The sequence below is a fragment of the Protopterus annectens genome, chromosome 3.part0 (genome assembly GCF_019279795.1).
Source record: "Protopterus annectens isolate FY-2018-M chromosome 3.part0, PAN1.0, whole genome shotgun sequence".
Lineage (NCBI taxonomy): Eukaryota > Metazoa > Chordata > Ceratodontiformes > Protopteridae > Protopterus > Protopterus annectens.
In genome coordinates this window covers 56,769,376-56,781,990 of record NC_056731.1, presented here as the reverse complement: position 1 = coordinate 56,781,990, position 12,615 = coordinate 56,769,376, and the positions used below count along the sequence as shown (strand labels likewise).

Here is a 12,615-nt window from a genome sequence, read left to right as displayed (position 1 = left end):
AATTAAGCGGTGTTGCCCGATGCTGCGCTATGCGCAAAATCGCGCAAAGCCACGCTAAAGTGGGTTTTATACAGGGGGGACTTGAAAGAGCTAGAAATTGGCCCAAAACGGCCACTAGACTACCAGATACTTGTGCTGGGAACACTCCTCCAGGGATAGATAGGCTGCTCTAAGCTCCCCACTAATTTGCCATTAATTTGCCAGAAAACCACAATTTTATGAAAAATGGACCAAAAATGTGATGCAAAAATATAAAGTAGCCACACAATACAGCTGGGAACCTGTCAAAGAATGGACACTTTTTTAAATATTAGTACTGTTAACTTGAGCAAATAAACAAATCTACATGCATATTGAAATAAAAGTAATCTATAACTCTGATTATTACACTTCTTTATCAGTTGTAAACCCTTCACGTTTTCTTCCAAAATTGCCATTTTGTGGAGGGATTATTAGTGGGAGAGCAACATTTTGAGCCAAAATCGAGGACAGTTGAGAGGTTTGGATATACCTAATTCTATAAAGCAATTTATTTGCACATACCTCTCAACCTGTTAATGCAGGAAATCAGGACAAGGCCAAATATATTGGGGGGAACATACAAGTATTAAATATTGCTCTTGTATAATCTTAGTTGATAGAATAATGGGTCTTGCTTTAGCATGCATTTTTCTGAAGGTTATGAAGGTTATGAAGTCTGAAACTCAATGTCTCTCATTATTTAGTGACTTAATTCCTAAATGATTTGCCAGAAAACCACAAATTTTATGAGGCACAAACCAAAAATAAGAATAAAAAATCTATTAATTCTGTGAAAATCTGGATAATTGAGATATAGTTCAGCCGGGGCTGTTTTTGAGTTTGCCGCCCTTCCCCTCACAAAATCATGGTCGAATGGAGCCTTCCCCCCTGCAGCCATTCCAATGTCCCATTACTTGGCTATTTCACCCCATTTACCATAAACACTGTAATGTGCATATTGCTTTAGTTCTACGATGATTTGGATTTCATTCGAAAGTTTTATTTTGCATTTTACACACACACACTAAGACATCTTTTAAACAAAGCAATGCAGTCTCACAATGAAAATAGACTTAGCATTAAAACTTCTCTGCCCTTGAAACTCACATTCATTGAAACAGCATTGAAATTCACATTCAAAGAAAATACATTTGGCTAGTATAAAGATTAACTTTGGTCTGTTTTCAAATGATAGGTCCCTTGCACACAAGATATACATGTGTTGTGTGAAACACCTTCCTGATTGTATTAAATTATATTCCTTGTATAATACAGTACAGTTGTTAGAGGGTATTTTAAATGTATTGTTTTGAAAATTTTCTAGTAAACAATGAAACAAAATGCATGCACCAATAATGACAAAACTGCCCAATTGAGAAAATTTCATCATAAATGTCTACTCAAACTTCTACAATCCACCAGTATTAGTAAATATGCACAATCTCTGCAGAAGTATCTATAAAATTCCACATTAAAGAGATCTGTAACTAATGAAGAGGTTGCTGCTAGCAAGCAACTTTATATTTCATTGTTTCATCTACAAATAAAGTGCCTGTATCTTTTGCCAAGGTGGACATTCTCAGTATGGCAGCATCCACCCCCTGTGGGAGTAGAACCCACAGCCTTCTGCATCAAAAGCAAGTACACTACCTATTGTGCTATTTACAGTGCAAGCAGATTTAGCATAAGCAGCACTAGACTTCTCTTCCCTTGCAGCTCTCAGCTCCTTGTAAAATCTACTCGACACTCAACTGTATCTCTCAACTTCGCAGCCCAAGAAAAATGGAAAAAGCCAGAATGTATTGGGGGGGGGGGGACAAAAGCCCAAAAAACAGATACACATTCTAAACATTGCTTGTATAATCTTGGAAAGTTGCTAATATAAAATGCTGTGTTGCCACCATACATTTCACTGTGAAGCCTTGAGCCCAGGACCCTGTGCAAAACAGTCAGTGCAACATACCACTATGCCAAATCAGCTGTTTTATGAAAGAAAGGAAGACTGAAACTTAAATGGTTACCATTTAGTGAATTCAGTTCTCACCATAGCTGTCAACCTCTTAGCACAAAACACCTGGACAAAGCCAGTAATGGGGGAATACAGCCCTCAAACATATTCAGCAAATTCAGTTCTCACCATAGCTCTTAACATCATCATCATCTTCTTTCGGCTGTTCCCATTAGGGGTCACCACAGCGGATCATCTGTTTCCATTTCTACCTGTCCTCTGCATCTTGCTCTTTCACACCAACCGCCTGCATGTCCTCTCTCACCACATCCATAAACCTTATCTTAGGCCTTTCTCTTTTCCTGTTACCTGGCAGCTCCATCCTTAGCATCCTTTTCCCAATATACCCAACTTCCCTCATCAGCACATGTCCAAACCAATGCAATCTCGCCTCTCTGACTTTGTCTCCAAACCGTCCAACCTGAGCTGACCCTCTAATATACGTATTCCTAATCCTGTCTACCCTCGTCACACCCAGTGCAAATCTTAACATCTTTAACTCTGCCACATCCAGCTCTGACTCCTGCCTTTTTGTCAATGCCACCGTCTCCAACCCATACAACATAGCTGGTCTCACTGCCCTCTTGTAGACCTTCCCTTTCACTCTTACTGGTACCCGACTGTCACAAATCACTCCTGACACTCCACCCATTCCACCCTACCTGTACTCTCTTCTTCACCTCTCTTCCACATTCACCATTACTCTGAATGGTTGATCCCAAGTACTTAAACTCATCCACCTTTACCAACTCTACTCCCTGCATCCTCACCATTCTTCTACCCTCCCTCTCATTTACACACATATATTCTGTTTTAGCCCTGCTGACCTTCATTCCTCTCCTCTCTAAAGCATATCTCCACCTCTCCAGGTTCTCCTCAAATTGGTCCCTACTCTCACTACAGATCACAAAGTCATCTGCAAACATCATAGCCCATGGGGCCTCCTGTCTGATCTCCTCTGTCAACCTGTCTATCACCACTACAAATAAGAAAGAGCTCAGAGCTGATCCTTGATGTAATCCCACCTCCACCTTAAATGTGTCTGTCACTCCCACTGCAGTCCTCACCAATGTCACACTACCCTTGTACATATCCTGTACCACTTTTACATCATTTTCTGCCACTCCTGACTTCCTCATACAATACCACAACTCCTCTCTAGGCACCCTGTCATATGCTTTCTCTAAGTCCACAAAGACACAATGCAACTCCTTCTGACCTTCTCTGTATGTCTCCATCAACACTCTCAGAGCAAACATTGCATCTGTAGTGCTCTTTCCTGGCATGAAACCATACTGCTGATCACTAATCATCACCTCCCTTCTTAACCTAGCTTCCACTACTCTTTCCCATAACTTCAAGCTGTGACTGATCAGTTTTATCCCTCTGTAGTTACTGCAGCTCTGCACATCACCCTTATTCTTAAAAGTCAGTACCAAAACACTTTTTCTCCACTCCTCCTGCATCCTTTGACTTTCCAAAATTTCATTAAACAATCTGGTTAAAAATTCCACTGCCATTTCTCCTAAGCACCTCCATGCTTCCACTGGTATGTCATCTGGGCCAACAGCCTTTCCAGTCTTCATCCTCTTCATTGCTGTCCGTACTTCCTCCTTGCTAATTTGTTTCACGTCCTGATTCACTATCCCCACATCATTCAACCTTCTCTCTCTCATTATTTTCATTCATCAGCCCCTGAAAATACTCTTTCCAAAGCCAATAATGGGAGAATACAGGCCCAAAAATAGGGACAAATTTCAAATATTCATCTCATAAACTTCAAAAATTGATAGAATAAAAGGTTTTGTGTTACTATGTACTTTCTAAAGAATATGAAGTCTGAAATTCAAATGCCTTTCAATTTTATTTAACATTTGTTAACCAGGAAAGTCTGACTTGGAACAAAAGCAAATTTTCAGCAGAGGCCCAGGGATAAATACACATGTCTTTGCAACATGGGAGGACACCAAAGCAAACCCACACACAAACACAGGGAAGACATGTAGACTCCACACAGAAGGCACCCCAGCCAAGAATCAAACCAGAGAACATCTAGCTGTGAAGCAACAATGCTACCACTGCACCATCAACTATCTAAGGAATTACAAATTCAGAAACCACAGATTTTATGATGAACGGGACAGAACAAAATATGAGGCAATGTGATGGGTAGGGAATTCAGGCTTTTGTTACCTACACACACACACACACACACACACACACACACACACACACACACACACACACACACACACACACTGGTTTGCAAAATAAATTCCAAACAGCTGGCTCTGCAAAATAAAATCCAAAGCTTCCAAACGGCTGTGCAAAATAAATCCAAAGCTGCTGTGAGACTCTGCAAAATAAAAAAATAAAATCCAAAGCTGGGTCTCCAAACAGCTTCATCTGCATTCGCACGTGCTGGAATGCACACTTCCAGCTTCCTGTTTGTGAATGTTCCAACCTTGCAGTCCGATCCCCTTCCAGTCTATGCAGTTAGCACTTTATAGACTTCTGGGGCATCAGCAGTCTGCTGTCTTCTTACTGAATCCAGACTGGTAAGGCAGCAGTCCGGATTCACTTTCTATGTGAAGTTATTGGATTGTACCATTGTGGTACACAGCTGGGGGAGCTGCAGTCCGATATCATGAGCACCCACTGCTACCCAGGCATATCTATGAATTGGAATGTCCACAGAGGTTCCTCACTAAAAGAATATAGGGTGTAAGTAAAATGTCCTATGCAGACCGACTCAAAACCTTATCCCTGTATTCTGTCTCCTACAGGCTTTTGAGGGGAGATCTAGGTCTGGCATACAGGGCATTGTCAGACTCCCCTCTAATGAACCTCCTGCATATCAACAAAACAAACAGCACCAGAATTACCCATTCTAAAGACTTAATCCTTGCCTGTGATATAAATAGGACCTACTGGAGAGATATGTATGTATCTTGGAGATTACCGCGTCTGTGGAACAGGCCCCCCATCCATGTGAAGCAGAGTTCCTCCCTAACCCAATTCAAGTGCAACTTGGACAGTTGGTTGGGAAACCAGAAATTCATCCCTGGTTTGGCACATATGTCTCTAATGGACATAGGTAACCTGTAAATGATTAATCTGCCAGGCCCATGCTTACACTTATCAAGGGTATCAGAACTTGTCAGAGATTTGGGATGCGTGGCTAGGCTTAAAATGCCCTTGTGGTCATTAGCCTCCTAAACATCTATAAACCTATGAACAGTAATACTAATGTATTTTTTAAATGTCAGGGACAGAATTTAAACTACAAGCTTGGAAATAAGTGACTCGGTCTTAGCTTAAATTCTGCAACTTCTTGATTGAAATTAGAAATGGGTGATCTGTGGAGGTTGTATGTTTTTTTGTCAGTATATATTTCTTTTTGCATCTTAGTTTTTATAATGACTGGGCAGGCATCTACAGTAGAATTAAAATGTAGATAAGTAAATACAGTAATTCTCTGAAGTTGTAAAAGATAATCTGATAAGGACTGGTCCATCTTCAAAACCTTCAGGCCTTAGACTGCAGGTCTTCATTTGCATGCAAGACTTTCCAAGCCTCCATCTTGTTACATTTACCTGTAAATGTGTCTTTATATTATGTAACTGTAGAGGTTACTCTTCCTTATTACTGAGATCTCATGGAGAAATACTGCTCCAGGTTTTCTTCTATTTTGTGAAAATAATTGCTGAATTAGCAATAGTTGCTAAATATACTGCATTTTACATATATTTCCTCTGACTGTTTAATCATCAACTAGGTTCAATGTATTTCATATCATAGCTTTCCCATTATTTTAATATTTAGATACTTTCTAATTTAGAGCCTCTTCATCTTCAGCCTGTGCCCTTTATATATTGCCTGTATACCCAGTACACTGTTATCCAGCTGTTTATAGCTGTGTCTTGTCGTAGGCTAGTTTTTCTATCAGTTCCTAACATTTAACACTGTTGCATATTTTTTCCAGGTTTCCAGTTCACCATTTGCAGTTTTGAGTGTTTCTGGCCAATGTTGAGTTTAATAGTTTTTTACTGTTTTTTTTTAGTTTTTATATTTTTTGCTGTACGGAGTCTGAATCAGCAAGTTTAAAAAAATAAGATTTGTGCTGTCCTTATTCCACCCTGAAATTGGAATGTTTTGTGGGTGGTGTGAGTTGGGCCACCAGCACATGAATGTAGATTGTGAAATGTGAAAAATTTTGATAATAGTACCTTACAAGACAGGTTTTGAAAATTTTTTTTGACTGTCGAGGTCAGTACAAACAGTAAACCATCTGTGTCCAAGTTATCCAAGGATTCTGGTTCTTAAGTTTTGATCTAGGTCTGGAAAGAAGACCTCAGTTATTTGTTTCCTGTACTTCTAGCAAATTGGCCCAAAGTATTAACAATCACCATGTCATAGGTTGCTCTGTGTGTATTACGTTTTGTTACTCAGAATACAACAAAGATTTGCCAGATACAACACATTTGGTTAGAGAAATGGCCACATCAAAGGCATTTTTCCCAACTCAATCCATAGATGTGCAGCTGTAACTTCTCTAGAAACTGTTTCAGTATAATGCAAGCTGGATGTGATTGCAATGTCAACTTCCTTTGGGGTGGAATTCATAAGAGACATGCTTTTATACCACTACCTATGAGAATGAGAGTGGAACACTAGCCTGAAGGTTTTGAAGAAAATGGACCAGACTCTGATTTAGAAGTTATAAATTTAAACATTATACAATAAGAGGACATTAATATTCCAAAACATGCATGCTGATGGACAGCCCATCCAGCATGCCCATTGTAAATTGTGCCTGTAACAATAGAAAACATCTGGCCACTGAAGTACCACTGAGCATCCAGACTTTCTTTGGTATATGCTGGGAGACTTAGCAAAATGTGAGAAAAATCATGTACATTTTGCAAAACTAAAGAAAAACATACCTGATTTTCCTTGTATTTCTACACTGTCACTATTAAAACCTGGATTCTTTTTTTAAATTAGAAAAAAAAAAAAAAAAACAGCAATAGATTATTTTCCCTGTTGCTTCACCTGCACTGCACTGATGTACTATGTGAGTGTGGGAACACATGTCTTATACACGTGCACAGTACATCAGCCTACAGAAGATAACTCGGAAGAAGACCAAGTGCCATAATTCAAAGACATTATTTACAGAAAGTAAGCAATTTCTTTCTTAAATAATGTCTTTATATAATAGCAATAATCCACTTTTGTTTGTGGGTATATCAGGATTTACTCACAACTGACTTTGCCCTAATGATCAAACCGCACCAACTGTCAGTAAATCCTGATATATGCACACCTAGTCATGGATTATTGATTAAGAATAATATCTCTGTATAGTCAAAGTCCATCTTCTTCCAACATACCTGCCCTCCATTCTCTTTGCCTAGGAAGCAAGGTGTAGAAGGGGCTTGACAATGGTTGGGTTTTGTTTTGTGAATGCGTATTGTTGCTGTCCTTAGTGCTTCACTTACCAGATGTCCAGTGTGTCACTATTGTATACAGAAGAGTGAGCTGTATTATGAGTTAAGGGGAGAAGTTAGAGCCTGGCAAAGATCTGTTTGCTAATCTGACTAAAATTTGAAGTCAATGCTGTTAACCCTGGCCATGCAAATTTGTCATGGTAAGTATATAATGATGGTTACTGTTCATATTTTTAGTTGCTTTGATGGTCGGTGTGTTTTTTCAGGTTATTCTTTTATGTTGTGCATAGAGTGGAAGCAATGAGTCTGCTTTGCTTTTACTTTGTTTTTCAGGTTCTTGCAACTATGGAGCAGCTGGAAAAAGTGAGCAGTTTTCAGGAGTTTGTGCAGATATTTAGTCAGTTTGGAAATGAAATGGTGGAATTTGCACATCTTACAGGAGATCGGCAAAATGTAAGCAAGAAATATTTGTTTTTTAAAACTGTATTTAAAAGAAAAATAGTTTGTTTAATCAAAATATGTTTGCCTCTGAGAAATAACAGGGGATGGGGGAATGTAACTTTTTGTCTGGCTGAAAAAGGTCATGAGGGGTAGTTACAGAAAAAACTGTAACCAAGGTAATCGGCCTATGCCATTTTCATGGAATAAATCATGTTCAGGGAAAAACTGTGTTTCAGTGGCTAGACTTTTACACTCTACTAACTGTATATTGTTCCCCTAAAATAATTATCTCTAAATACATACATTTATGCTTACAGAAGTCTCATAGCAAAGTTGAGAGTAGTGCTGAAAATCCTTTGTTTTTACTAAAGCTGAAACTGGATTCGTTGAAACAGGTTTTGAGTAATTCTGTCCAACAGTTGAGTGACTTCTGTAATAAATCATGCCCAGCCACTTAAAGTAGACCAGTTCCTGACTTCTTCCAGACAGTAATTGAGATGAGCCTGTAAGTAGCAATTAGGAATGCATATACCAGTAAATAGTGCAGTGCCTTTCAGAGAAATTCTTGTTTTTCTTACACTCTATCTGATATGATAGATGGTACACTTCCATAGTTGAGCCAAAGTTGTATAAAGTTAAATATCAGGAACTGGGTGTACATCTAAGCAAAAACATATATTTATGGTGTGTATTTATTTATTTATTTTTTATTTTATTTGCAGTTGGTTTACCAGGATAGTCCATTGGGCCAAAAAGAACCCATTTTCAATGGAGTCCTGGGGAGAAAAGCTCCAAAACAAACATTACAAAAAGATTACATTAGTTTACAATTTCAATCATTTGTAGATTAGAGACAAATCTTTAAACAATGGTAACAAAAGGATTACAGCAGTTTAAAATTTAAATCATTTGTGGGTTACAGAGAAAAACAAAACAAAGGTTAAGCAGTTACAGTGATAAGTTATGGGTTTTATTTTGTAGGAAAATTAAGATATAAGTAGATGAAATAAAGATCCTTGAGTTAAGTTCTGGATAGGAGCAAGCATTGCTGTTGATGGTGAGCAGCAATTAGTGTTGTCACCTACCGTACTTGTTTGAGTTCAGTTCACTTGTCAGCTTGAGTGACTTTGGTGTGGTGTCTTCATGTCCATTCTCTCATGTGGATTTTTGAGTACCCTGATTTCGCCGCACATCTCAGATATATTGTAAGCAAACTGGCAAAACTCTAGTTTGCCTATCTATGTGCATACTATGTGTTGGTGTGTACTTGTTCATTTCTTGCAATAGACTGGCATCATATGCAGTATTAGTTTCTCTGCCTTGTGCTCACTGAGAGCGAAGGTGGGCTCTGACTCTTGTGGCTATTATGGAATAGAGCCAATAGCTAATGAAGATTAAATGAATGAACAAAGTTACTCAATATTTTACAAACATCTTATTTTAAATGTTGCAGTTTGTTTTAATTGGGTTCACAACTGATACAAGAGTAATTGAGGATTTTAAAGTTTTATGAATGAAGTAACAGTGCTAGTGATTGCACTGTACTTCAGAAGGTGGAAATTTCACAGCCAACCTTAAATTCACAGTAGGCTGTCTGCTGATTTAAAAGCAACAGATAAAGATAATATGACCGCATCCCTTAATGTGTTCTGTATGTTAGATGTCTGTAAGCTGCTTTTTCAAATATCCTGTGAATCAGAATTTTTATAGTAAGGATGACCTCTGAGCGTTACATTGTGAGAGAGCATTCAAAGAAATATAGGTCCAAAATGCAAGTGAACTGAAGGATGACCTTTAAGAAGATGTGTTACTTTATCAGAATAGAACTGTATTTCAAGAAAACAGAAATATAAATGCACTTTTGTTGAGCTGAAATCCCCCCCATTTGCCCCTCATATGGAGGGTTGCATTAGTGTATCTAGGTAATATAGACTGAATTCAGTACAGATTTAAAAAATAGGTTTATCATAAGATGTGTAGCAATTTCTGAGTTTGCAGAAGATTCATCAAACTGTCTTTACTTCTGGCATTATTTAGTATATTTCTCTTGTACTACTTCAACAGAGGTGGTTTCCATGAAGTGACCAGATACATTTGAAAAGCAGCAGCAGACGTTGTATGCAGTCCTAGCCCCAACACGCACATGGAAAATAGTTAGCCGACTTAGAAAGTGCACACTACCAAACTGAAGTCAATTTTATGATCTTTTTTGCAAGCAAGTAGTTGTGTGGTTTATTTGCAGATTAAAAGCTGATGTGTTACTTTTCTGAAGCACAGGTAAATAGGAAAGAATTACTCCATACTCAAAACTGAGAATAAAATGTGAAACAATTAATTACTGGCCATATGCATGAAGTATTGTATACTAGAGTTCATTAACCATGTCTGTGTTTGAGAATGATGCTTCAGTACCACTGTAATTTAAAGGACAGCTTGTCACAGAAGTAGGAAACGTGTTTTCATCACAGCCTGCCAGTCTTTGCATTGCTAACAGCTCTGCAGCAACTGTTTACTATTGTTTTTGTCACTTTTTCTGCCATGAAATTACATAATGAGGGCTGGCACACCACAGGACTCTCCTTTAAAACTATTTTTTTTTTTTACAGTGCATTCTTGTGTCACCATATTCCTTATAACAGTGCAGATGAATGTTTTACCTTTTCGCTGGTTTACATTGACAGTACTCGATTCCTACTAAATACTGCTGTGTCTAAGTGTCTCTGGAATGTACATACATCTTTGTCACTAAGTATGAATTTTTTTCTCAGTAGAAAGCACTTACATAGACTTCTCTATCAGTTCTATAGATTTTACAGAAAAGAGTTGTGATGCTTGATTTTGTTAAACCTCTGAATTGTAGATTTGGGTACCCTCTCCAGTTTGGAATGTCAACTAGCCTATCCCCCACAGATGCCACCTATTATCTGAGAGTGACAGCTGACACTTAAAGATGGCTTGTCAGTGTTCCAATAATTCCTAAGTGCACTTTGTTTTTTGGGTTGGTAGAGGAATCATGCCGAGTCAGATTTTTACAAATTAGTTTTTCACCATAAGTAGCTACGAGGTAGCAGACAGAGAAAAAAAAAGCTATGGCTTTTGAAATTGTAGCAGGGAACCAAAAAGTAAAAAAAACTTAACAGTCCTTGTAGTTTGTAGTGCATGGAACATATTGATTATGCTCCGATATTGCAAAAAGGACAAACCAATTTAGTGCTTCTATAGTGAGAAACCAATTGCTAAGCACCCCTGCTTCATTTGTTAATATTGGGTATAGGTCTGGGAAGTTAAATCTGCCACTAATGGCCAGCAAATGACAGTAGAATTCAAACAGATTTCTTTCTGCTTTCTGTCTGTACCGGTAATCTATGTCTTATTTTCATTAACATAAGACAACATGTTATACTGTCTTTCTGACACTGCTCGCTAAAAATTTTGCAGCTTTGAAAGCTGTTAAAACACCTGGCGCTTTGATTTTTTTTTTGTAACTAGTAGTACATGGTGCAGATAAAACTCCATGCGCTACAGATAATTAGGCTCAGAAGTCTGATAATAATCTGTTGTGATCTCAACATTGATGCCAAGATTCACCTCTTGAGCTTCATTGTCAAGGTGAATTTCATTGCATTCATGTCTTGAACATATATAATCCTCTGTTTTGTGAGTCTGTCTGTTGCTTACTGAACAAGACTATGATTTATGTTGTGTAGCCTTATCACCTATACAGATTGTTTTCTGGACTATGCAGAAATCAGAACAATTGTCCGGTAGTCTGGGAAACACTGTACGAACTCCGGTATTCTGTTTAACAAAACAAACCAAATACCGGTGTTTGTTAAAATTCAGACTCTGGTCTGCTTTTTTTAAAAGAAAAGCATCACTAATGTGATGCAATCAAGGAAAAATAAGCCATCTCACCCCTTAATATGACACGTTACATCAAAAATGGGTGTGGATGTGGGTGGAAAGGGTAGGAAAAGGGGCAGGGAAAGGTGACATTAGGGGAGGTGATGGGGGTGTGTCCAGTGTCCAGTTTCATCTGCAGAAAAAAGGTGGCAACAGTTTTGCTTTGGTATCTTTGTTATCAAGAAAGCAACGTTATCAATTTTGCTATTTGGTTTGCATGTGCATGTACATATAAATATAAATGAATTGCGGCATACTGGATGGTAAAGTTGCTAAAAGAAGGATATTAAAATTGTCTTTTTGGATAACAATGTAATAATCTGTTTTTGTGGTGAAACTGCTGTTTTTAATGAAAATGCTTCTTTGCTGTGAAAATACAGTTTAAGGGTCTATATTAAAATCTCAAAGTCTGACAATATCGAATACGATATTGTCATAGGTTCATAGGTTCGTACTAGGCTATCTGCCCTAGGGCATTTATAAGCCTAGCCAGAGTGTGTGTGGCTTACACCACCCCTTAGGATGAGAATACTACGCCCATTTAGGGTTTAGTTTACTGTGCCTCTGTCTAGTAGTGACACAGAGATGACCCCCGGGGTAAACCTACGATCTCCCATCCACTCGTCAAGATTTCTCTTGAATAGAGTTAGTGAGGGGCTCTGCCTAACATGGACTGGGATTCTGTTCCAGAGTGTAGGGAGCCTCTGGGTTATGAATCTGTCCCTCCAGCACGTCCTATTTATTTATGTGTTGAGGTTCAAGTCTCTTGTTCTCGTGGCTCTGATGGAT

The 12,615-nt window shown here is 38.4% G+C and overlaps 1 protein-coding gene across 1 annotated transcript in view; it reads left to right on the top strand.

The window, feature by feature from the left end:
* The window catches only part of CTNNAL1 (catenin alpha like 1), a 1,837,423-nt gene that overhangs the window by 678,199 nt on the left and 1,146,609 nt on the right, over positions 1-12,615 (top strand). The window contains exon 4 of the mRNA XM_044064584.1: positions 7,816-7,935. Coding sequence (XP_043920519.1) covers positions 7,816-7,935 — 120 coding nt within the window. The remainder of the gene's footprint in view (positions 1-7,815; positions 7,936-12,615) is intronic.